Source organism: Anguilla anguilla, chromosome 15 (assembly GCF_013347855.1).
Source record: "Anguilla anguilla isolate fAngAng1 chromosome 15, fAngAng1.pri, whole genome shotgun sequence".
Taxonomy (NCBI): domain Eukaryota; kingdom Metazoa; phylum Chordata; class Actinopteri; order Anguilliformes; family Anguillidae; genus Anguilla; species Anguilla anguilla.
This window is the reverse complement of record NC_049215.1, coordinates 22,188,223-22,213,384: the sequence shown is the minus strand read 5'-3', so window position 1 is coordinate 22,213,384 and position 25,162 is coordinate 22,188,223. Positions and strand designations below refer to the sequence as shown.

The 25,162-nt window shown below is 40.3% G+C and overlaps 1 protein-coding gene across 2 annotated transcripts in view; it reads right to left on the bottom strand.

Moving 5' to 3' along the window:
• Positions 1–22,138, bottom strand: part of LOC118214568 (contactin-associated protein-like 5) — a 150,034-nt gene extending 127,896 nt beyond the window's left edge. Inside the window, exons 1-3 of one of the 2 annotated variants that reach the window (XM_035394643.1) lie at positions 22,037–22,136; positions 21,734–21,756; positions 20,899–21,019 (exon numbers count right to left, since the gene is read on the bottom strand). In XM_035394643.1, the coding sequence (XP_035250534.1) occupies positions 20,899–20,938 (40 nt within the window). In that variant the 5' untranslated portion in view covers positions 20,939–21,019; positions 21,734–21,756; positions 22,037–22,136. Of the gene's footprint in view, positions 1–20,898; positions 21,020–21,733 lie in introns of both variants that reach the window. The other variant, XM_035394642.1, reaches the window with a different exon arrangement.
• Positions 22,139–25,162: the final 3,024 nt, after the last annotated feature.

Sequence of the window (25,162 nt, the reverse complement as noted above, 5' to 3'; positions counted from 1 at the left end):
CCTAAAGATTACAAAACCAGGTCAATGAAATTCAGTTGGCAAGTAATATGGTATGATAAATGCATCCAATTATTTAGTTAAATTAAAAATCACACCCATCATAAGATTCAATACAAAGGTTTGGGTTCAATTCTCATTTGTAGTTAACTCTGACTCATTGAACTTTGACTTTGAATTCAAATTAATTTCAAGAGTTAGCTTTTTTTCTATATAAAATTAATTTGTCAAGTCTAGTGATCGATCACCACATATAATGAAAAATAAGATTGCAGAAGACCAGGCTAATGAAATGACAATGTCAATAGGCACATCTAAAGTGATGCAATTAATGCAATGATTTGAAAATACTTAATGAAGCTAAATAACATAAGCTCCTGATTATGGAAAATCAATATAGAAAATTGCATGTATATCAAAGGATAATATTCTCTGTCTATCAGAAAAGAATTACGAATAGTCTGACCTATAGTCTGACCTACAGTTGATACTCTATAGTTGATATAGTTGATGCATTTTTATGATGTTTTTGCCTTTTTTTCACAAATCAAAGAAAGCAAGGAAAAACAGCCAGTGAATCAGTCCCTCATTGTTTTACAGCATACACCTACTAATAATTTTAACCTTGAATGCATGTTGCCAAGACTGTCAATATGACTCCAAATACGTAACAAATAAAAAACTGAGGCCAGTGAAAATTTGCACGCATTGCAGCCTTCGAGGACTAAAACATAAGTCTTCACAGCTCCAACTCCAGAGTGTTCATGTGCATCTGCTGAACGTCACTGTGCAGACTGCTCTAATTAAGATCACGTCTTGTTTGCGACGTCTCATTATTTCATTCTAATTTAAATCCTGTTTTCAGCAACCTGCCCTTTCCATTTCCTCATTATTTATGACTTCCTGGGGTTTGGTGACATGCCCTCAAATTATAAAAAAAAATATAAAATAAATAACCTTCCCGAGCCAGCAAACCTTGACACGTTATTGTCCTGTAGACCCACCTTTCCTTATTATTTTGGTGGAGGGAAAGAAAAAAAAATTCTAAAACGGGATGCTGTAGTATTATTGATCATGTTGCTGTTAATAGGCCACATGGAACTTTAAGGGTCTTGGCTCAGGCTGTGACGCAGCACTTGTTTAGGATGTAACTGATGTTTCCAGGGTTTCATCAGTTTCAATTTCACCATCTGCTTTCAGCCATAGGGAGTCTGACATTTCCAGTTGTGGTCTTAATTAGTGGTTCCCTTACTTCTCTGAGTGGCACATATTTGTGTGGGTGTATCCCAAGAGTCTGTGAGAGGGCAACTGTTAAAATAAATAAATAAAAAAGAGCACAGCTGCAGAAGAGGAAAGCTGTACGTGCGGAATGACAAAGACAAAGGCACAAATGTGTCATCCATTATGCATTTTTTCCAAATAAAAGCAATACCACTAAAGTGCAGGAAGGCACCTTGTTTATTTTATTAAGAGAAGACCACGCAAAACACAAAAGAAGGTATACAGCAGGTCCATTAGTCCTTCAAGATTCCAAAGCAAAAGAGTTTGGGGGCAGACAGGAGAGACAACAGGAAGCCATTTTCCGCCAAGCATTCTTATGCAAAGTGCTGTGGGATAGTCACCTGGCCAGACTTTCCTGAGGATGAGGTATCAATGTTTTGAAGTTACATGATGCTGGGAGAGCCAAAACAAATTAGGGAAGTGGAAGACTGAAAAAATATATAAGGTTTTAGAGCTAAATCTAGAGGTTAAACTGTTCACATTGTTAGGAATTTTTGTTTTAAAAACTATCATAATCAAACCTGTTCATTATCATAAAAAGCACTGAGTTAGGGACAAAGACTGCGCCTGGTGTTGTCGACCACTGCACATCATTGCTCAATATGCATTTCCTTATTATACCCAATGACTTGAGTTGAGTGACACCTGCAGTGAAAGAGCAGGTTTAGCCGCAGTAATTCAAAAGACCTCCAGAATCCTGCTGATATTATCTGACTCACAGTGAACCCTCTGAGGTTATGCTGATGTAGTGTTTGACACATATATGCCTACATCCCAAAGAGTGTTCTTGTTCGAATCAACAGTTGAAAAGGGGTTTTTCTTCACTATTGAAAATATTCTTTAGTCATCCACTTCAGTGGTCTTCCATGGTGCACCAGGTTCAGTGGTTTCCCCCAGGATTTCTTTGTAGGACAGGTGATTAGATCGGTGCAATGAGATCCAGGGCTGAATTGTTGGGATGGGGGATGGGGGGAGGGGGGCTTTAGGGGTGATGCTGGTGAGATTGCGGACAGGGGGAAGGGGGGGTGGGGAGTGCTGCTGCTATCATGGACGGGGGGGGGGGGGGGGGGGGGGGATTTTATTTTCTTCCCTTCGTTTGGCACCCTCTCGTACAAACTGCGCCCTTGGTAACCGGATATGTCACCTACATCTAGCGCCAACTCTGATGTGACCTGTGTAATATGTTACTGCCATTTTCCTGTTTCCATTTTTCCACTTTGTGTGTAGGTGTGGGCAGAGCTTCAAAATATCAGAGACAAAGAAAATGAGATGAGAATATAATGAAATTAATGCAAAAAGAGAGGATAAAATATTCTTTAGTGTATCAGTTTAATGCTTAGTTTAATAGCATTGTTTAAATACTGCTCTGTGATTGGGATATTTAGGAGTTTATCTAATGACAAACTGGCAGTTGCTACTATTTTAGTAAGTTGCCAACAAAAATATGGCAGTCAACATCAATAACTCCATTTTGCACAAACAAAAAGGTCTGATTTAGATTTTTTTCAAGCCATTCCCTATGCTGAGGAAACTGCAACTCAAATGTTGAAAATAAAACAAATAACAGACATTTCGTTTCAAAGGCTCACGCTGTTGGCCTGCAGCGTGGAACATAAGGTGTATTTTATTGATCTCTGCCACTGCCAATGAGTGAAGCTGTGTGCCGCTCTCCTGAGCCTTGGCTCAGACACAGGTGTCCGACAGAAACCCTATCCTGTCTGCGTCTTCTGTCTCGTACCGCCGTGTGCGTCTCCGGGGCACCTGGCGGCTCCCGCGCTCCAGCGCGCACCATGAAAGCCGCCGTCGCCCGAGCCACTTTCTCACAGTGTGAACCAGCCTAATGAAGACTCGCGGCTCGTTCCCGTTAGCATCTCCTCTCGGCGTGACTCTCTGCCGGCTTTCCTCTGTACCTGTTCCCCATGGTAACAAGGGCCCTCTTTTCACAGCCCCTGTGCGCGCTGTTCTCCGAGCTTTGTACAGGTTTTACCATATGAAAGAGCGCTGTGCGCGGCTGTATTTTTGCACTCGGTTATGCAACGTTGAGCTCCTTGCGGGATGTCCATTATTTATACATGAAGCTGAGCTTCAGTTCTCAGTCACTGAAAAAAGGTTGATCATGATCATTTTTGTTTTCCATAATTTAATTGATTTTATTATTGTCATCAGTTATAATTAAATGGGGCCTTTATTTTGAGACCTGCTCGTAATATGTTATGCATGTGGAGTGAGAGAAACTTAAAATCCCCATCAATTTCTTGTATTTGCAGTAGTAATAACAAATATAGAAATAACCCAGATTTAATTCGTACGACAAATTACTTTTTCTGGCATGGGGCATCACAAAATTCTAAACAATTCATAATTGTATTGGCCTATTAAAAAAAAAAAAAGCAGACTATATTGCTGGGTCAGTTTCTTAAACTCACAATATGAAAAATGTTGGAAAAAGACATCGTTTGGCAGGACAACTTTGAAGGTGATGCCTTCTGTCCTCTGACAGGTAGAACTCTCTTGGTATTAATAATGTATGTCACTACTTGGATTAATATGTAAGAACTCCTGAATCTGCAGTGAATTCTAAAAAGAGAGCTTCTCCCTTTGGTGCTCTCTGTTCTCTCACCTTGGTATTCGAAAATGACGAAACACACTGTTCACTCATAATATCTATAAACATAAATAAATAAAAATTGAAAATGTTGCTTTTTACCTCAGTACTATTATTTTTCCACATGTTTTCAATTAATTTTCCATAGCCACTGTGTTACAGAAGCAAGATTGGCTTTGCTTTCATTACCTATCTGAAAACCACACTCTCATCCAGGGTGACTTTCATAGCTGCAACTAACCTGCAACAACCCGTTTAGAAGCCCCGCCCTTTAGCCGCTTCAACGTGCGTATCAATAGCCTCTGCCCTTCGTGTCATGCCCTCTCTGGTAACCTGGCCTAGGGCAGATGACAGACACGGGTGGCATGAAGGTTGTCGGTAAGGGAGAAATGCCCTTAAACCAAATATATTTTCAGCTGACCAATGCCAGCTGTAACATTGAGTTGATATCACTCTATAAATATTCATTTTTCCCTCTTTGTGACCTTGCATATTCAACAAAAACGCACAAAGCTTACAGCACTAAGCTCTGGCGTGGTGCAGCAGTACTGGTCAGTTGAAATGATGAGTTTCTGTGCATTGTTAGCTCCAGATTTAAAGTGGAAAACATAAGCCTACTATCAGAGGAAAAAAACAAAAAAACAAAAAAAAAAAAACAGGAATGTCCAACAATCAAATTCATAAGATTGCAACCAGACTTTTAACAAGGATGTGGATCAGGAGTAAGTGAGGATGTAGAAACCAAATGAGAGCAGGGCCACAGCATCGGTAAAACTACTCAACTCTGGTCCTGGAGGGCCACAGCATCGGTAAAACTACTCAACTCTGGTCCTGGAGGGCCATAGCATCTACACAATACTCAACTCTGGTCCTGGAGGGCCATAGCATCTGCACAACTACTCAACCCTGGTCCTGGAGGGCCGCAGCATCTGCACAACTACTCAACCCTGGTCCTGGAGGGATACAGCATCTGCACAAATACTGTGGTCCTTCAGGGGCATTGGCATTAATACAATAGGCATATGCATTGTTGTCAACACCTCTCACATAGAAACCAGATATAAGCTTCACCAATCACAGAGTATGCCTTTAACAACAAATAGCACACCAGGAGTGATTGAAGGATACCGTCTAGCTATATCTCTTGGATACTGTCAGGGAGCTCAGAATATATCCAGAAAGTATTCACCAATTACTTTTGCCATTATTTGATTTTATTTTCTTACAAATGTGTTCTGTGACTGATGGAGCCCCCCTCGTCCCCAAGCAATATTTTTTAGCCCGCTAAATTCCTCCAAAAATGATTTATATTATATTTATGATATATATTTATTTTAAAACGAGGTAGTGCGGACAAAGCCACATTTCTCCACGTGGATTAAACGGTAGAAGAAAGATCAGATTAAAAAAAAAAATTTAATTGCAAAAGAAAAGAAAAAAGGTACACAGGTCTGTGCAACTGTTTCAAATTGGAATTTCTAACACTGTCTGCCCTCTCTGGCCCCTTGGTGTGATGTCCAGTAAAATCAATGCTGTATAGGTATGGGGCATGCCTCGCCAAGACATAACTTTGCTGGATGGCATACCTGCCGTCCCACTGTGCGCAGGGAGTGCTTCCAACCCTGATTCTTTTCCTTCAGCAGTAGTCTCAGGTCCTTGGATGAAATAACATCATGAGGAGACAGTACCATAGCCGTAGGCCTACCACTCATTATTCTTTCGGTGCACCTGTAGGATGAAGGTAGTTGGTTGCCAAGTTACTTAGTAATGCAAGGAACCTTTTGTGAACATTTCAGTAAATGAACGGTCACTTGTGAGATTCTCAGTGCAGTTTAGGAAAAAATAAAAAATGAAGATTATTTTAAGTTTCAGCTGGTTTTAGCCTGGTGAGTTAACATAAAATAATGATGAAAACAGGCCATTCAGTCAACAATGTTCGCCATTTTCCAAACTGAATTGTATCTACTGCTCTGACTGCTGCCTCTGCTACATGACCTGGTGAGCTATTCCACACATTGACTATTTTCTGCACGAAACAAATTATTCCTAATGTCTGTACAGAATTCACCTTTTGCTAATTTCCATTTATGCGCCATCTTTCTACTAATAGAACTCAACCTGAAGAATCTCTTGTACTTCACTTTGTTAATCCCCTTTATGAATTTAAAAGCCTCAGTCAAATCACCCCAAACTCTCCTTTTACTAAGCTTGAAGAGATTAAGCATCTCAAGTGTTTCCTCATAACTTTTATTTTTCATACCAGGAATCAATTTGGTTGCCCTTCTTTGAACCTTTTCCAGAGCCTCTATATCTTTCCAGTAGTATGGTCCACAGAACTGCACACAAACTACCTTCATCCTACAGATGCACCGAAAGAATGATGAGTGGTAGGCCTACGGCTATGGTACTGTCTCCTCGTGATGTTATTTCATCCAAGGACCTGAGACTACTGCTGAAGGTACTGTCTCCTCGTGATGTTATTTCATCCAAGGACCTGAGACTACTGCTGAAGGAAAGGAATCAGGGTTGGAAGCACTCCCTGCGCACAGTGGGATGGCAGGTATGCCATCCAGGTGTGGTCTAAAAAAAACTGTACTGTATAAGATAACTTCCTTGGATTTATACTCAGTACCTTTGGCTGCACATCCCAGCATCTTGTTGGCCTTTTACTGATACAGGACAGAGGCAAGAACCTGAACAGCCTTGATCAATCATTAAACCACTTTGGCATCTTGGATTCATGAAATCATGAATGAGCTAATGTTACACATGTGTCTGGTTAGGTCATCCTTTAATAAAATGGAACAACATATGTTTCTCCCCCAAATTTTTTTTTCCATGTACATGCCATATGTACTATACACGATATTGATAAATCAGCATGCCAAAAACTGATGCAGAAATATGCCCCATCATTAAATACACTATACACAACCTTTAAAATGTTTTCCATGAAAAAGTAAATTATGTCTATATGATCATAACAATTCTATCCACAAACCCGTCACAGTTGCGAAAATCATAAGCTATTAAAGAAAATGTATTCTGAGATAATCTCATATGAATACTCTCTGCCCATGAATTTTCATAGTACCGAGCAGAATAATGAAGAAAAATGATAGTCATAGAACGATAAGCTATGGTAGTGCATATTCTGTTCAGAAAATAAATACTAATGCAGTTCATTTGATGCCTGGAGAGGAGTCCTCCTACACAAAGTCACTCATACTCCATGGTGCCATTGCACTGAAAAAAGGTATAAAGGAAATTGTTTTGATGCTTGGGTAAGCAATTGATTGTGACTCTAGGCAGGAAACATTGATAAACTTACAACAGCAATGTAATGCCATGTGTTTGCTTAGAAGATTCAACATATGGCTATGCTTCAGCAGATTCACATGTCAGTTTGTAGAACGAAATATTTACTGAAGCAGTTCCGGTTCCAGTTTTGCCCAAGGGGCCAGTCAGCACACCTTTCGAGATTTGAACCTGCATCTGATTGCAAGCCCAGTTCCTTCACCATACAGTAGCTGGTTGATTGTTTCAATGATTGATGAATGGCCTGACTAAGAAGAAAAATGACTAAACCACATTCTCAGTGTGGCATTTTTTGATTTTCATAAATGACTTACACAGCACTCCGTGAACTGAAATTATGTCTAGAGAACTAACAATCAACAAGATAAAACTATACACAGAATGGTTTACTCTGTTACTGTGAAATCTCTTATTTGAATGGGACTGAAATCTGGCAGGAGACCTCCAATGCAATGTTCGCAAAGAAAAGAAAAAAAGGAAAGTGCTTTCAGAAAATCCTAATACCCAAGCAGAAAAAGAAGCAAGAAAGGAATAGCAACAAAGACATTTAATTCTCACTCAAATGAACAGCTTTGTATAGTTCAGTTGGCTGCAGGCTCCAGAGATGCAGAAGTGGACTGGCTTTCCACGATAACATGAAACAAGCTAGCATTTGCACTCTCTGGAACTTTGGCATAATGAGAGGAAGTAATTGGATATTATAATAGCCGAATACGCGGCCATAACCCCAGGCCGACTATTTACCTATGGTGTTAGGACAATGAGATGGGCTGATGTCAAGAAAGTCTCTGACCAGCGTACTGACAACAAGACCTTGATAATGTGCGCCACAAATACATTGTTCATCAAGGTAAAAAGCCAATCAAGGAAGAGATTTACAGGGAAATGAATCTGGGACAAACTAGCTGGTCAATATGATGCATGTCAGTGTGAAATAAAGAGACTCTACAATAAACAGCACTAATATTTGATGTTAAGTGAAGAAAAGGGCCTCCTGAAAGTCAGGTGGTAAGGACCTTATTTTCTGCATTAGCCTTACAACCTGGTTTCTCAGATATTTTTCACTCATTAGTGAGAGCCCCCCCCCCCCCCCCCCCCCCCCCAACTGCAGAACTTTACTGGAATGCGGTAAGTAAAAATAATATAGCCCGTAAGTGCCCTGCCTGAGTATCATTTTCAGTTTGCTGATGTGTGTATAATTACAGATCAATATGCAAGCACTGGCTTCTTTAATAACAACTTTATCAATATCGCCAGCTCAAACTTTATTAGCGCTCGCTGTCTGGTCTTTCTGAACAGAGGCCTTAATCTCTGCCCACTCTTATGGCCGGGTTGCCTGACGAGTTTCGACTTTTCAAGAACATTTCCATTTTGTGAAGCCAGGCAGTGCTCTACCTCAATCCAATCCACCAGAAAGGTCAGAACTTTTCCATCTCTTGCGCTCAACTATACACCCTGACAACAAGGCATATATGCAGAAACTGTGCTAGGAAGATAGCAAATTCACCACTTTACTAGCCTTTATTGTTACATGGATAACACACTGTTTAATGCTTTAATAATGGCACACTTTTCCCTCTCTCAGTTTTGGTCACCTCTGACTGTTTTACTCAATTCCAATCTAAGCTCCAATGTGGAACATCAAAGGGAACCTGGTGCTGCAACTGTATTAGTAAAACAAAATTCTACTAAAAAAAACTTTATACAGTATAAAGTAAAAAAATGTTTCATGCAGTGTGTGCATGTGCAAATTCATTTCTAAACAGAATATACACAGAGGCACACATTTGTTCTCTTTGGCATGACAAACAGCATAAATGCATCTCTGAGAAAATAGCCCATAGCTTCTGGGAAGGGCTCATAATGGCCCTCCTTTTTAAAATAACTTGATACTCCATATTTTATTTCTAAAATCCATATTTGATTTTAGATGGCAGATGAGCATTTGAAGACAAATGAGGCCACCCTTTAGAGAGGAGTCTGAGCCAAAAGAAATCTAATAAAATCACACACACACACGCGCACGCACACACACACACACAAATTATTATTAAAGAAAATGAAATGAGTAAAACAAATTCTCCAAGCTTAGACTTACAGGAACATTCTACAGTAATGAAAAATCAAAACAGGACCCAGGGTTTGCGGATCTGTCATAGTCCATCACAACCCTCAGAACAGTTATACAGGAGCAGCTGAAATGTGAGCCGCCACTGGTGTCCCACTTCCGAGAGACCACTGACGCCAGGCTGTCAAGCCCGTCCTAAAAACCACCCGGACGCCTGAGAGGCAGGCCAGACAGATTGTCAATAACACCATTACATGTCCCGTCAAACAACATGACAAGCGGCCATAACGCAAGGCCCCTCCTAGCGCCCGACTGGAAACTGGGGTGGGGGCTTACTGTCACGAGCTGTCAGGGGTCTGTCTGCAAGCGAGACTAGGGGAGGACATGCAACTCCCAACATCAGTGCCAACCTCACTAATGCCTTTGTGGCTGAATGGAAGCGAATCCCCACAGTCATGTTCCAAAATCTACTGGAAAGCCTTCCCAGAAGAGTGGAGGCTGTTACAGCAGCAAAGTAGGGTCAGCAACTCCATATGAATCTCCATGGTTTTGGAATGACATGTTAAACAAATACATATGGGTGTGATCATCGGGTGGCCACATACTTTTGAAAATGTAGTGTATATTTTTCAGCTGGTCATATGCAGATGATAGCTTTAACAGGGTTATAACAAGTTTAACAGGGTGTACTTAATTTAAAAACAAAAAAGACTTATTGCCTTTAACGCATTCTTTCAGAAAATGTGAAATTAAAATCCTTTTCTAATTCTAATTACGTGTAAATGTTAAAGGATAATTACTGCAGCCAATGAAGGGAACACAGTGAAGGGATACATTTAGACCACTAGTAAAGCATAGTGTATAGCCTTAATGTCATCTCACATATGTAAGAAAAGGTTGCATACTCATGTCTTCCTTATCAGTAGACTTTTTCTTTGGTGAGAGACCAGTTCATTGAATATTTCTAAAAAACTGAATATTAACTTTGCATAAGTGCAGATATGTTACTCAATCAGACAAATTATACTGCACATTAAGAAAATTGAGGCCTAGGGCCTCTTTAATTTGGCGAGCTCCTTTAACATACTCTAAATTACTGTGCTTATGAGAAAATGAGGCTCCCTATAACCTGTCAATTGCTCAGTAGTAATCAATCAAAAGATATGCCAGCCATGCCAAAGCTATTTTTTTTTTTCAAACCAAATCATTGGATTCCAAACCTATTATTGGATTCAAGACTCGTCAAACTCTCCTTCCTACTTTACACTGAAGCCGTAAATCCGTGTGGCACCCCCACACTATTTAAAAGCCCACTAACTGTAATGGGAATTTTGCACACTTTATATCACCCCAGCAGTAATGGCACTACACTACGTTTGAATAAAAACAGCTGAGCCTTTATCCAGAGGGACGTGCAGGGTTTAGTTTTGCATCATATCACTTTACTCCACTGAATTTTTACACAAGTAATTCAGGTGAAGTACCTTGCTCCAGGGAAGCAAATCCATTTCCTCAGCCAGTGTCACGCCGCTGCCCAAACGCACTTTTACCACGCTAACAGCATCCCACTCAGCTGCTGCCATTCATCTACACACAGACAGTCGCTCTAGGGGCTTATTAAACGCGTGCGTTTGTTGGTAGGTTTCATTAAGGACATGAACCTGTGCGCAATGCACCAGAGACCGAAACGCTGCCTCGGCTGCCCCATCACGTGCAGCAAGGGCTATACGACTCGTTCCGGAATATTCTGCAGTGGCAAAAATCAGTCATTCAAAATCACTCTGACTCCGGCACTGCAGTAAGGTTTGTTATTTACCATTTTTAGTTGCGGGTTAGCACTTAAGTTACGTTCTGTCAAATTTGGTTGTGGAATTAAACTGGATATTTTAAAAAATACATTTCATAAAAAGACTTACTTATAAGAAAATACTTAGAATAAAAGGTGTCCTCCACCAGCTAAAGGTCGCGATAGCCTATTTATCAAGCCACTTCTCAAACAATCACCCATTTGCACCACCTCAATCATCTATGTAATTGACACTAATTAAGCAGAGACAATGATTGACAGCGATGTCTCCAAGCGACTACCATGTGTTAAATTCAGTTTGATTCCATACTACCATGGACATGCTTCAGTATTTGTTGATTATATATATATATATATATATATATATATTTATATAGGTTGTGAGGGATTTCCCTTAAACAAATTAAATATGTAAAACACAATTGTCTGTGCCATCTGTTGATTTTGTCTGTGACTACAGATACGTTGCTTGTATATTTCTTTTATGCAAAGAATAGCTCTGTCGAAGCTGTCAACCTGGCGGAATTGCCCTCCCATGACATGCTTGATTACAAATGCACGTAATTTTTAATTGTCCACTTTTTCCAGTGGAATATTTGCACGCATCTGTTAAGTCTTGAATGACATTGTTCCCACTCAAGTCTGTCTTTTCCCACTGCTGACTGATGAGCCCCCCTTGTTGTTGTGCTCAGACCGTAATTTGTGTTCCTTTGTTTTTAAATGTCAGTCCATTGTTAGCTTCTTGGTATTTATTGGTAAATTGTAAGTTCTGCTAAATAAATTCAATCCAATGTAGTTTACCATGCTTCACTCGTTAGCTCAGACATGCTTTTCATAGCATTTAAACATCCGTCCATGTTCACTTTCCTTCCTCTGACTCTGCATATTAGATCAACTAATTGTTCTTTTAAACCTCTCAATTAGAGATTCAATTGTAAAATCAGTCACTTGACTGTGCTGTTGGGGTTTCTATGAGGACCCCTGGAGGATAGCCAGTGAATTACAAGTTTAATGCAGTGCAGGTCACGTGGCGAAGATAAACTGGTGGCCCTGGTAATGGGGCTTCACAAATACGTGTACAAGTGTAACAACACACAATACATCATTGCACACTGAGCACAAAAGCAACCAAGTACAGGCTCGCCACAAAGACCACCACAGTAATTAAATTCTGATGGAGGCCTGCACACGATTTACCCAGCCCAACCGATCCGCCAACCCAACCCCCACATTGTGTACACTACAATAGATTGACACAGAGTTAATGAACAATGACTCCCGTGCTTTTGCTGGACTGGCAGTGCTCCTACCATCAGCTCCTGCAAAAGCACACGCTTGTCCCACTGAGTGGAGCCGGGCAGCCTCTGAGGACAGAACCCTGTCATCAGTCTGACAGGAGTGCGCCAGTGAACAAATACACAGACAAACACTCTCCCAGGCCAAAGCGGCCCTCGGAGGGGCCCGTCTATGCTGGGGGGGGGGGTTACACCACATTCAACCGCTCTCAGACCCAGGTCTTCAATTTGAGCAAAAATTATTTCATATGACTGTCCCTTCAAGAGCACAGCCGGCTTGAAGCTCGATGACAGTTAGGAAACACACGCTTAGGCACAGAAGTGACCAATACTAGGGCCGTCAATCAAATAAATAAATAAATAAATAAATAAATAAACTAAATCATGACACACACAAATATATATTGGTGAATTTAAATGGAAAATTAATTGGGCGTGGATCATTTTTCAGCATAACTTAATTTGGTGTTTTAAATTAAACTAAACTAAGAACATGTTGAAATTACAAACATATTGGCATCCCATATGGAACCACCCAGATTTTTTTTTAAACATAAATCTGTGACAAAAAAAGGCAAGTCAATCTACAGGATTCATTTACTTTATTTCCCATTTTACCTCCTGAAATATGAAAAGCAATATATGCGTGAGCCGTGGTCAGTAGAGAGTGAATTCCCAAATGCTTCAAAGAGGTCTGACAGGAATCCATATATTCTTGATCAGATAGCTTGACACTGCAGATGTTACACCATAACTTGGGCGGTTTTTCTGGGTTAAATGTCCTTTTCATGCCGTGTCTGGCACTTCCTCATTTTGGGGACGGGAGATGCGAGGGAACGAGGGGAAAAAACAAAGGCAGAGAACGAATCAGGCGAGGAGCGGAAAGTGCGGCACTCGTTCTCCCCGGCGTGTAATACGCGAACCGTACTTTCCTGCTCGGTGGAGATTTGTCATGATAACCGATTCGGGCGAGTGCGTCCGTCCCTGTTATTACAGCCCCCTCTCCTGAATGGCACCCGCCCTTGGAATTTAGACGGAGCAATTTCTTCGCTGTCCGGCTCGGACGGGAGAGAAATGGAAGCACCCGCACGTTGGGGGCGAGGAGGTTTCCAGGCCGACTGGCGTCCCCCCCGCGTGTCTCCGGCTGGGCCAGATCTGCATTAATGATCCGGCCTGACCCCCAGCCCCGGGCCATCTCCTGACGCACGCTTTTTACCCGCGCGAAAATCCTGCAATTACCATCACTTTGAGCCAGGTCCGTTCGCTCAGCAGAAATGATCAGCTTTTATGGTAGCTCCTCTGGTAGCTGCATCGTTTTTCAGTTATTAAAATTGATTAAAAGCCGTGTTTCGCCTGTCATGTGGCCCTGGAAATGACCGAGTTTCATTCCTCCACAACTACCCGATATTAAAAAAATGCACTACAGCAAAGATACCAATTTGTCAGCACGTTTTATGATACAGCACATAAGAATCTGGTTGGAGTGAAGGAGCTACACCTTCTGCATCCTTGAACTTACCATAAAGAGACTGCATCACAAGGATAGCTGAACGGCATAAAATGCAATAAAGAACCATCCACAGTTTAACAAATCCTCAGGAAACCAGTGAGACACCCCATAACCCAGCCCTGCACCCCCAAGGAGAAGGTGCGATTCGGGGTTGGGGGGTACGGGGCTAAGCAGGGCCGCTGCTGGTTCTGGGGTGACCTAGATTATTGCAGCGGAGCAGATGGCACGCCAGTATGAACTCCTCTCGTTTCCTCTCTGCCATTTCTGCGGGGGGCACTGTGATCTCGAGGGCAGCGTGCCACCAGCTAAATTACACAAGCTAATGCTGCCGCTTGCCACTTCCCGCTGTGCCCAGCCTGCCGAGCGGGAATGCCCAAGCCGACATCCGAGAGTCTTTCCTGAGCGCTGACGGGGGAAAGCATGATCAGCTGAATCTTCCCCCTCTCTCCCTCCCCCCATTCTTCTATCAAATTAGAAGGCAGTGTAAGCAAGTAAACACTACTTTTTGCTTCCCTTAAATTAAATCTGTCCATCTGGTTAAATAACACCAGGGACGAGGTTCACAAATTACATACAACACAGCCCGTGCTGGTCAGACAATGCTTCTTGGCTCATCTTATTGAAAACCGGCTACGATTCTCATCGGATTTTTTTCATGCATGCTTAATCATAGTCCTTGGGGGTGCTTGATCGAAACCTCACACTTATTTATTTGTGACCTATAGTACAGCGAGCCAAGAACTTTCGAGGTCCTCTTAGGCTAATGAAATCTGTGCTCCACGGGCCTTTTTTGTAATCTAAAATGTACTGGTAATTATGTTCTTTTGAAGTGTTTTGGAGCCACGGGAAATGAGGTCGTACTCAAGTGCCTTTTGGAATCAATGGCTCCTTAGTAAGGCTATTAAACGCAGACTATACGGCATCCTGGACCTTTTCCAGAGCTGTCACTCTAAATATCGCCCCTGTCAACCTGGCTTGTACTGTGTCTGCAGCACATCGCTAAAACAAGGAGCCCCTCTGATACGTTTTTGAGAGTTTGAGAGAGCTTGGGAAGGCGTAACACTATGAAACTATCAGTACTGTTGCCCCTGGTAAATGTAGAAATAACTGAGGTGTACACTGATAGCTAAACCGTGTTCAACATTGATTACAACAACTGGACTGCAGAGGAATGCCAGGTGTAGGAATTCCAAGTAGAGTTCAGCTGCACCCTGTGAGGCACCGTTTCTACATTTAATAACCGTCTTCCAAAGCAAACTAATGCAAGTAAGGTAGAATAATGTATTCATATTCTGCTTTTTTATATTCTATTTTAATCTGTGACAGTTCACTGAAGGACGCGTAAAAACCCCTCCCCAGTGAAATAAATCAGTACTGAGTCTCTTGGTCATGTGTTATTTTTGGAGCTGTTAGTACAGTGGCTCTGAAGCACAAGCCACAACCACAAAAACAAAAACCTGTGGCTCCGAAGTGCTGATGCAGCAAGAAAAAACAAAAAGGTGCCTTAATTATATAAAACAGTTACACTTCAGGCCCACAACTTGTTGTTTTTCCCCCACTTATATTTGCGATTTTCACTTCAAGGCCACAATATGTTAGCTTAGGCACAGAGCACCTTGCACCTTGTAAACCAAACCGCACCCCACCCTAATGTTCTGACATTAAGCCGACTGCTTTTGGCGAGACCGCGCCACTGTGGCTAAGCCTACCTGTGTTATCAGCAATCTCCCCATATCAAGGGTATTGTGTGACTATTGATTCTCCCTGAAGTTCTAATTAATTGCCTTTCACCCGATACACTCCGTTGCAGCACTGGCGAGACAACTGAAACCTCCATTTTACCACAACTGTTCATGTTATCTGTGACAGAAACCCAATGAATTTTTTTTTTATATAAAAAAGAAAAATAAACTATTGAGCTGAAGTGAGCATGCCAATTAATTCAACCATAAAGGGACAGCAACAATGTAGAATTTCATTAACGCTGATGACAACCAGTGTCCTTCATTTCAATGTGATGGATTGAAACGGAATGAAACTGAAATGAAAGTGTGACTATGTTTCATATTCAACGACACATCAGGTGGTCCAGGGTTCAACATGCATTTTCAAATTCAGACATGCTTATCAATCTTACTTACTTATACTGACCACTTTTTTACTCAATATTTATTGACATAGATCTAAATTTGCCGAATCTATCCAGCACCAAATTTATTCTAAAAAAAATTTGACAGCCCATATCCCTTTCCTCTTCACCACCATAGGTAGACGTGTTAACCTTTGATACAACAGCAGGAGTCCTGCTCGAAATGATCAAACTGGAATCAAGTGATGAACGGAGACGGTAACCCCCCCAACCTTTCATAATTTACTATTTTGCCCCTCCTCTCACGCTATAAAATTTCACTTTGTGATTAATGGATAACTGTCCTGCAGCCAACTGCTCAAGACCAATGCCTCCAGTGTCAAACCAATACTTATTGAAATGCTTTTTTCAGTTAAGGGAGTTCCTCTCTCTGTGGCAACTGGCAGGTCACCGACTCCAGGCAGAAAAATGAGATTATACACTGTTCTAACTGCCTGTTTGTCGTAAGTCTCTGTGTTCTGTGCGACACATATTTAGTACATCCAGATAAATCAGTATTATTGACACTGTGGGGGGGGCTGAAGAAAAAAAATGGAATTGCTGGAAACTAAGGAGATAAATGGCTGGAACGACTGTCTAAAATGACAGAAATCTTTCTTATTTTAATGACACCTCCTATGACTGGAGGAGGGTTCTGAAGAGGCCTCACTAGCATTTCTTCCCACAATCAAAGTCAGACTTTGAAAACTCAGATCTCCAGAGATGAAAAACCGGGTAATGGATTAGCTTTGGAGCATCCAAAGTCCCACCACTTCTCTCATCCGAGTTCTAACTCTGAGGCAGCTTGTCTGCAAGAAAAGCTTTAGAGAACATAAAAATTTCTACCTCTGTGCTGAATGTGCATAAATTTCTCATTTCCTCATCCATTTAATCTTAAAACCTATTGATGTTCCCACAGCACTTCAACTGGAACAGAATAAACAAGAGATGGAAACCCAGGGACTGCTGTCCTGGCTCTGCTCTGCAGTGTACTTCTCCTCAGTCAATATTACCATGACCAAAATACCATAGGATACTACATTTTGAATATATTCTTTTAAGTCAGATTAGTATATTATGTTTATTAGCATTAATGACATTATGAACAAGAAAAAGAAGCAATAAAATGTATGTATGTACGCATGTATGTAAAAGTACACATATTAAAACACAATTTACAAATACTTGTTCAACTAATTCAACAAATGAAATTTAAATAAACAAGCTAAACAGAGGCATCTGTTTTTCCATCCATCTAGATATTAGAGGGCGAAGGAGTGAGTGGAAAGAGAGTGAAAACAAGAAAAATAAACTAGTCTATGTGAGTGCTGCACAGGCAGGGGTTGAAACAGAGGTCCACTTTCCACTTCCCTGGTCCAGTTACCTCTTCATCAGGGACGATTGCTCCTACATCTACCAGTTTCAGAGACAATAAAAGCAAACACTCTTGGGCGAAGAGGCTAAACACCACACAGTTGGCAGTCCAATATCTCTCTGACTGCCACTTTCTGAAAAAGAGGGCATCACATAAATATAGTGCAGCTATAACATTTGTGCTCTGCATTAATGATCGGAGTTTAGCTTTTTTATTCTGTTCACTTTCTGTTTTTTGTGCTGGGGTTGGGGGTGAAACTTTACTCAGTGTATTTTGAGGGTTCCACGCATTTAATGCTGGAATCCTATTGTTTTTGACGGATTTCTGTCTTTTTCTCGGATAAAACTATCTGTAGCTCAGAAACTGTATGTCCTAAATTAACCAAATTTGACAGGTGGGCAGCTATGGCCCCACATTACTTAGGGGAGGTGTCACACATAACTACAGAACCCATGGCAAAGTTGCTGGGAAAAAAAGCTAATTTTTGATGTCTTTGATTCATAAACATGCAAAAAAGGTCATGGCCTAACGAAAAATTAGCCATAAATTACCTACTGCCACAAAACCCCAATCCTCATAAAACCTGTCTATCTTGTCTGTGTTTCATAATGTTTTCTTGGCCCATTTTTGCAAGGGTGCGCTTAGAACCCTATAATCGCTGCTTGCAGTTATATTTTGTTTTATTCAGCGTCATAAAAATCAGTTAAAGGTTTTTGTTATGCCAATGAAACCTATTTGGATTTCAGAAAAAAACAGGAAAGAGAAAACAGCAAGAGAAAGACGGATTAATCAAGTCAGTCACGATATCTTCAGGGCAGTACTATGACCAAGCGAATGAGTACACTTGCTGTACAACTAATTCCAATTGTTCTGTAGCATCACAAAGCCTTTTTCTCCACCTCGCACCATGTGCATTCCAACATCTTTTATATATTTGCACATGGAGCATTTCTATTTAGTGAGATAAAAGCATGTAGAAAGGCTGGGAATCTAGGACTGCAGTGTAGTGAATATACGTCCGCTAATTAGAGAATAGTGAGGATAGATAATTAAACGTGTCTGTTTTAACAAACCTCACGTGGCACCAATTACATTTTTTTTTTTTTACAGGTTTTGAAGTATCACTACCAGTGGTGCCAGAGAAGGACGCGTTGCTTCAGCTCATAAGCAATAGGCCTACCTAAAACTAAGCTGATTATTCAACCACTACTGACTATGTTAAGACTGTTAGTTAAAGAGTTAGTAGGAGTTTGAGTTGGAGAGTTTGCTGGAAAGGAAGCAAGACCATGTGCGGTTGCAGTATGTGTGCACGGCAAACCAATTCACGCAATTACACATCTAACGTAACTCAGTGAAATGATCAAGAATAAGACAAATAGAAACACACAGAATCACATTCAACTAAGTTAACACTAGAAAGACAGTGTTTTTTTTACTACCTTAAACCGTCAAGTCTGACATCCAGTAGAGTCAGGCTCAACCGGGATTACAGCATAGATTTCAGCACCGACAGGGACCTAATTTCATAAAGATTATTAGGGATGGACCGACTGATTGGCCACCAATCGTTATTTTGGCTGATAATACTGCAATCGGCCATCAGTCAATGGTTTGAAAACAACCGATGGTCAGCTCCAATTATGTCCTGTCAATCAAAAGAGAAGAAAAAATGGTATATTGTTTATTTGTAATATAAGAGGTGGTTTTCATTTGCCTGTCAGATACAAAATATTTGCACTTTGATTTCCATATTCAGAGTTTCCCCTATAATTGTACAAACCTGGTGGGCTGCCAGGCAACAAAATGCTGTTATATCATTTGACTTGGGAGCCTCTGCGGGGCGCTGTTCTGAGTCAACCTCTGCGTTGTTGCCTGGGAAACTTGACGCAATAAGAGTGTCTGTTTCTGATATTTCATATTTTCTCACAGAACCAAAATCTAACTGTATTTCACAATACAATTGTGCCGTCATGGTAACACATTTCCTACACTTGGGGGTCAGGTACTGGTATCAGTTTTGTTATATAGGAATTGGAAAATGTGCCACGGCATATTACAAGCACATTGAAAAAAGCGCTAAAATGTGCAACACAACCAAAACACAAAATGGAGAAAGTAATTCAAGAAATACGAAGTGCAATATTTTAAAAACTAACTTCTTCGGTCATAATGAATTCCGCTTGCTTCTCCCTTCCCTTGTTCCCAAGCTTTTACATATGCACTGTCTCTCCCCTCTAACTCATCAATTCCACAGGGAACAATGAACAGGGACCGCACACAAATCGATTGCATTCACACAGTTGTCTTTAGTTAGTTGTCTTTTTGCAACTGCAGTCTTGATTCTAGCCTTTTGATCACATTTGGAGTCTGCTATTGCCATTGCTATTGACTTCATAAAACAGAACTACAAAGGCTACGCTGTAGTCAGTTAGCCGCAAAAATTGGATGGCCAGGTTACAGTTTGCCAAGAAGTGCCTAAAAGAGCCTGCAGAGTTTTCAGCAGAGTCTGAAATGAGGGGCTATGTATAAAAAGGGCTATGTATAAATGATGAAACCAAAGTGTATAAAAATACCCTTAAATAAAAACTTAGAATCTGCACTTTAACCAAATGTGAAATGTTTGATTAAAAATCGAAAATAGTGGAGTCCACAGCCAAATCAAGAAAAAACGTCTTTGTCCCAAACATTATGGAACTCACTGCAATATCTCAATATTCTCAATACTTTTAATGTATTCAAAAAACTCAAATGTGCAGTACAACACATAGAAATTAGGAAATTAAAATATTTATTTACACTAGTACCAGCGTCACAACAAATTAATTGCAATACCAAATACTACAGATTTAGGCTAAAGAAAGCATACTTATCTGTGGAATAGTCTACCTGTTTAGTATTCAATACGTTAAATGCACTGGATACACCATTCATATTCTGAATTAAAATCTGTATTACAAATCATCCTTTATAATAGGCTATCCCTTGTTTATTGACACCAGTATTTTCTGGTTTTATTATGGTTTATCTTAATGCCCCTAAAACATCATATTCTTATGTGGAATAATGCTTAGCCAATTATCTTGATTGCATGACTGCAAAAAATCGGATCGGATAGCAAGTTAGTTAGCTAGCAGGACAGACTGGGATAACTTGCCCCGAACTATAAGCAAGACGGAAATGAACTTTAGAAACACACTTCTGTAAAGTGTAGTGTATAGTCCATACTGTTATCGCAGTAAATAGAAATGTAATATCACACATCAAATTCCCAGACATTGTGAATTTTGTGAATTAACCACACGCGCTGGTTGACCTACGTTGTGCCAATACACGTTGGTGCTTAATTGCTACAAAAATAGCTTTTACCTTTTAATCAAAAATCGTTTTTTTCCCAACTGAATAAAATACCCTGTCGGCGTATTTTAAAACCATCACTACTCTTTTAGTCTATGGAGTCTCGGGGAGGGACTGTATATCCTGATCCTGAAGTAAAGACTCTTGTGTAGCTACTCACATAACCAGGCACGAATGGTCTTCAGAAGGGATGAGCGCATCCAAAAGTAGAAGTAGTAGGCTACTTTGGGGCGTTATTCCGCTGACAGCCTGTGTCCTTCCAGTGGGGGTGGGCGATGTCTCTAATGTTGGCAGAAGAAAATATTGCGATAACATCGCCAAACACCCTAACACCGACGCTGCAACCATGCATGGCCTACAACATTTGGTACAATACTTAAAAAGTGCACAAAGCAATCTTTTAGACAAAATATAAATTGATACGTAGATTAATAAATACCAATTTTAATATCCATGTTATGGTTCAGTTCCCACTGCATGTCATGTCACGGGTAGCCGTTTTCGAAATCAGCCTTATTGTGCACGCTCACGAAGAGGCAAATAACCTGCTTTCACTTTCAATTAAAGCTTCATAATTTACTAGAAGTAAACGGACATATGTGAAATCTGACACAACGATACGTGGACAGAATCATCTAGTTGCACAGGTAATGTAGACAATTTTTCTTGAATCCGTTTAGTTAAATCTACTTGTTAGAAACGTAATACTAGAAGACCGGACTTGAGAAACGGCGAAATGTACATTGGCCGGCCACTTTTTTTAGGGAAAGTCGAGTGTCAGTCGACTACGAAGCCGCATAGGCTATATAAGGAAAAAAATAGTTTCCCCAAATGAGACCCAAGCGCCGCTTATGTCAGCTAGGATGTCACAAAGATTAACTGACTTTTCATCAATTATTTCCCTCACATTCTATTGGCTATCACTTGTCAATAATCGAAGTGGCCATGTTCGAGCGTTATCGTCGCAGTCGGATCGTACTGTCGCCCAGGCCTACCTTCAAGGCGTTGTAGCCAGCAGCTCAGGTGTCGAGAAACAACAGCACCAAAGAAAATAAGAAATTCACCAAGCCAAAAACAAGTAGCAAGAAGTCCGATTGAAGAAATATTTTACAATATCTACGCCTTTGTATCTTCAGCAATGGGTTCCTAGATATAAACATTTTCCAGCAATAGTCTAAGCAACAATAAATAAATAAACAAACAAAATGCTTCCATCTCCGACTAGAACTGGAAAACATCATATAAAACCGGAAAAAACTGAGGCAGTTAGGAAACACTTCGGCTATAACGTAAAATACCTAATGCAAACATCTCCAAACAAGTGAATCATTAGCTCACAGCCGACAGATAAACTTCCAGTTGCCAACTTAATGCTCGTAGAAATAAGAGGTAGCAAGTCTTCATTCATTGCGAACAGCTACGCTATGGATTGTGGGTAGTTTTTCCACAAAGAGTTCTCAACCTGTCACTAGTTAAAAAGCAACTTCTCTACAGGGGTACTTAAACGCTGAAACAGTAATTAGAAATATTTTATTCCCATTTTTCTTCTTTATGCATGAAAAATGACTTGTCTGCCTCAGTGTATGTTCAATCATCTGGCGTGACAACTAATATTTATCCAGCTAAAAAATGTGTGCCTTTATTGAATAATAAACCAAAGTATAACAAAAGGTTTGTACTTTAGTTTGTAATTCCATATGTGCATAGATATTTACTGAATTATTCTCTACCCAAAGTTGTTTAACTACAGATGGCCTAATACTGTTGGTCTGTACTGTTTGTATATGAGAGAGACATTTAAGATTTTCTGTTCTAAAAAAAATGCCCATCTTTTTCTACACTTATTAAACTTGTTCATTTTTCTTAAATTTTTCCTCAGAGAGAACACCAAGGTCATTTCCTCTGTGACATCATTTACTCTGTGTCATCAAGCATCCCATTTCAATAGAAGATAGCAAAACCAAAACCCAGGGGTGGTCTTTTTCTCAGGCCGTTCTAGCTCAGCTGTTCTATCTATAAAAACAGCCACTAGATTCATGATATCATGTTTCTCTAGAAGATCCCTTTGGATTTCACGAATCATTTGACTCAAAATGTAAATTAGTTTTACCAATTCCACACTACTGCATGATAGATAGTCTTTTTACAGTCAGCCCTCTATGACCTATTAATCATATTTCTTCAAATGTCAAGTGGAGAAACAGCCATTTTCAAGCAGGTTTGAAATAATAAAACAGAATGTCCATTGATATGGATCCAGCAAATACCATCAATTCAATTTTCATATTATTGGTAGGCCCCTACTTTGAGATTTCTGCCTCTAAATGTACGTCACACAAAAAGAAGAGGAGTGCTTCAGATGCCAAAATGATAAAATAAAATAAGAAATGAAAAACAGAGGTTACTTAATTTCAAACTGTGCCCTCCATGTCAGAACAAATCGATTGACTTGATGTTTACTTATTGTTTAAGAAAAGGGTCTCTACAACCTTGTCCCCAAGGAGCTGCGGAATCTGCTTGTATTTTGTTGTTACTCTGCACTTAATTGGTCAATTAAAGCAGTTGATTACACAGTTAACTCACCTCACTGGGTTTCTTTAGTGTGATTTGGTTGCTGATTTAAGGTGAAAGCAAAAGCCAGAAAGCCCCAGTGTAAGCAGACATGGTCTCCACTTATTCTGTTTTCAACCATTTTATAGTATTCCATAAGGTCTACCAACCCTACCAACCAAAACAAAAAATTACAAAAAAATTACAAAATAATACATGCACTGACTCCCTCCCTTCAAGGCGAACAGGCCATTTTATGTGGGTGTTCCACATTTCTTTCCCATACATAATATCTTTATTGGTTACTTGACCAGGAATGACAGGAGCATCCCTCCTACCCACACAACTCCTTCTATGAAACTGAACATGGCGTCCCAACGCAGGGATTACACCATACATTAGGGTTGCCATTTTCAGTGCTGAAAAAATAAGACCAGTGTTCTGTAGTTTGTTCAGTGTTGTCGCCTGCGGGCTAGTATGGAAACGTGAGTGGCAGTTGCCAGAATTCGACCATTGTTGTGGTTTCAATATAGCAACTTGTTTGCTACTTACTTTTTAAAGCACATAACAGCTTCAAAATCCACTTTTGAGATATTAATGATAAGTAATTTATCTTGTAGAACAAAATGTCAAACTCTCTTTGTTACGTTCAACACAGACCTTATTTACGGCAGAAAACTAAATACCTATGGTAAAAAGCATTGGAAATCTGACCCATGGCATGGGAAATCGGGAACCCATGGCTCAAAAATGCTAACTTCTGGGTAGTAGGACTGCAAACTTTGTAGAAAAAATTAAGAAATCACATCAGAAATGGCATGAGATTACTGGTCGAGATTGCTCCTCTTGCGAGTCAGTGACAGTATATTACTGTAGCAAAACATGTTACGCAAAACATGTTACATCAGACTTACTGCTCTTTGTGATACAAAAACAGTCCAATGCACTGTGGATTACTTTTCTGTGATGTATGTCCATTGATGTACATTTTAATTTATGAGACATAATTGAAAACCAAAATGTTATTTTGTGATATGCATATTTACTGTAAGTAATAATCTATATTTGTTTCATAATTGTGGCTTTGTGAACAAACAGTTTTTATATGTTCTGATGAATTATGTACTCCATCGCTTGTAATCAGTTTGGTCTGTCATATAGACACACCCTCTTCACAAATTGCCTGTTATTTATGTGTGTGTCTGCAGTGTGCAGGTCTTTTTGAAACAGAATGAGATTAGCCCCCACAAAATAATGTGTGCTATAATTGGTTGTGGCAATTTCTCCCACAGGAAATTGTGTTTAATTGGATATTGGGGGTGCCAAAGATGGGGGGTTGGTAACCTCCTGAGAAGTGTTATCCTCTTAGTCCCTTCTCAGTTAAATGTTAGCTGTTTCAAATGACCATTGTAGACCATTTTTTTTTCTCAAAATGTCTGCAGTTAAATTGTACAATAATGAGAAAATGAACATTTTGACCCAGGCTGTGTCCATCAGATGACTAGCTGCCTCATTGTGGAGGCTGCCTAATTCCATCATGCTTGCCTGCTTGCATTCATTTAAAGGAACAAAAGTAGACACAAGGGGCAGCAACAGTAGAAATTAAGTCAATCCTTTAACCTAATATCTGAGAATCAATAGACGAACAGGCTGTATATTTTATGTAGGCTCTGATTATGGGGTCCATGCTCTGTAAAGTTAATGAACAACTCTGCGCCAGTGCTCTCCAAATACTTGCAGGGGGACAAGGGAATTCCATTGGGACTCCTGTCACTCCCAGTCATAAGTGTTTCTTTGATGGATGCTCAAGCCCCTCCTGCTGGATGATCCCTCAGGCTTTATCAGCTGGCGAGGCATCGGGGGTCCTTCCATTC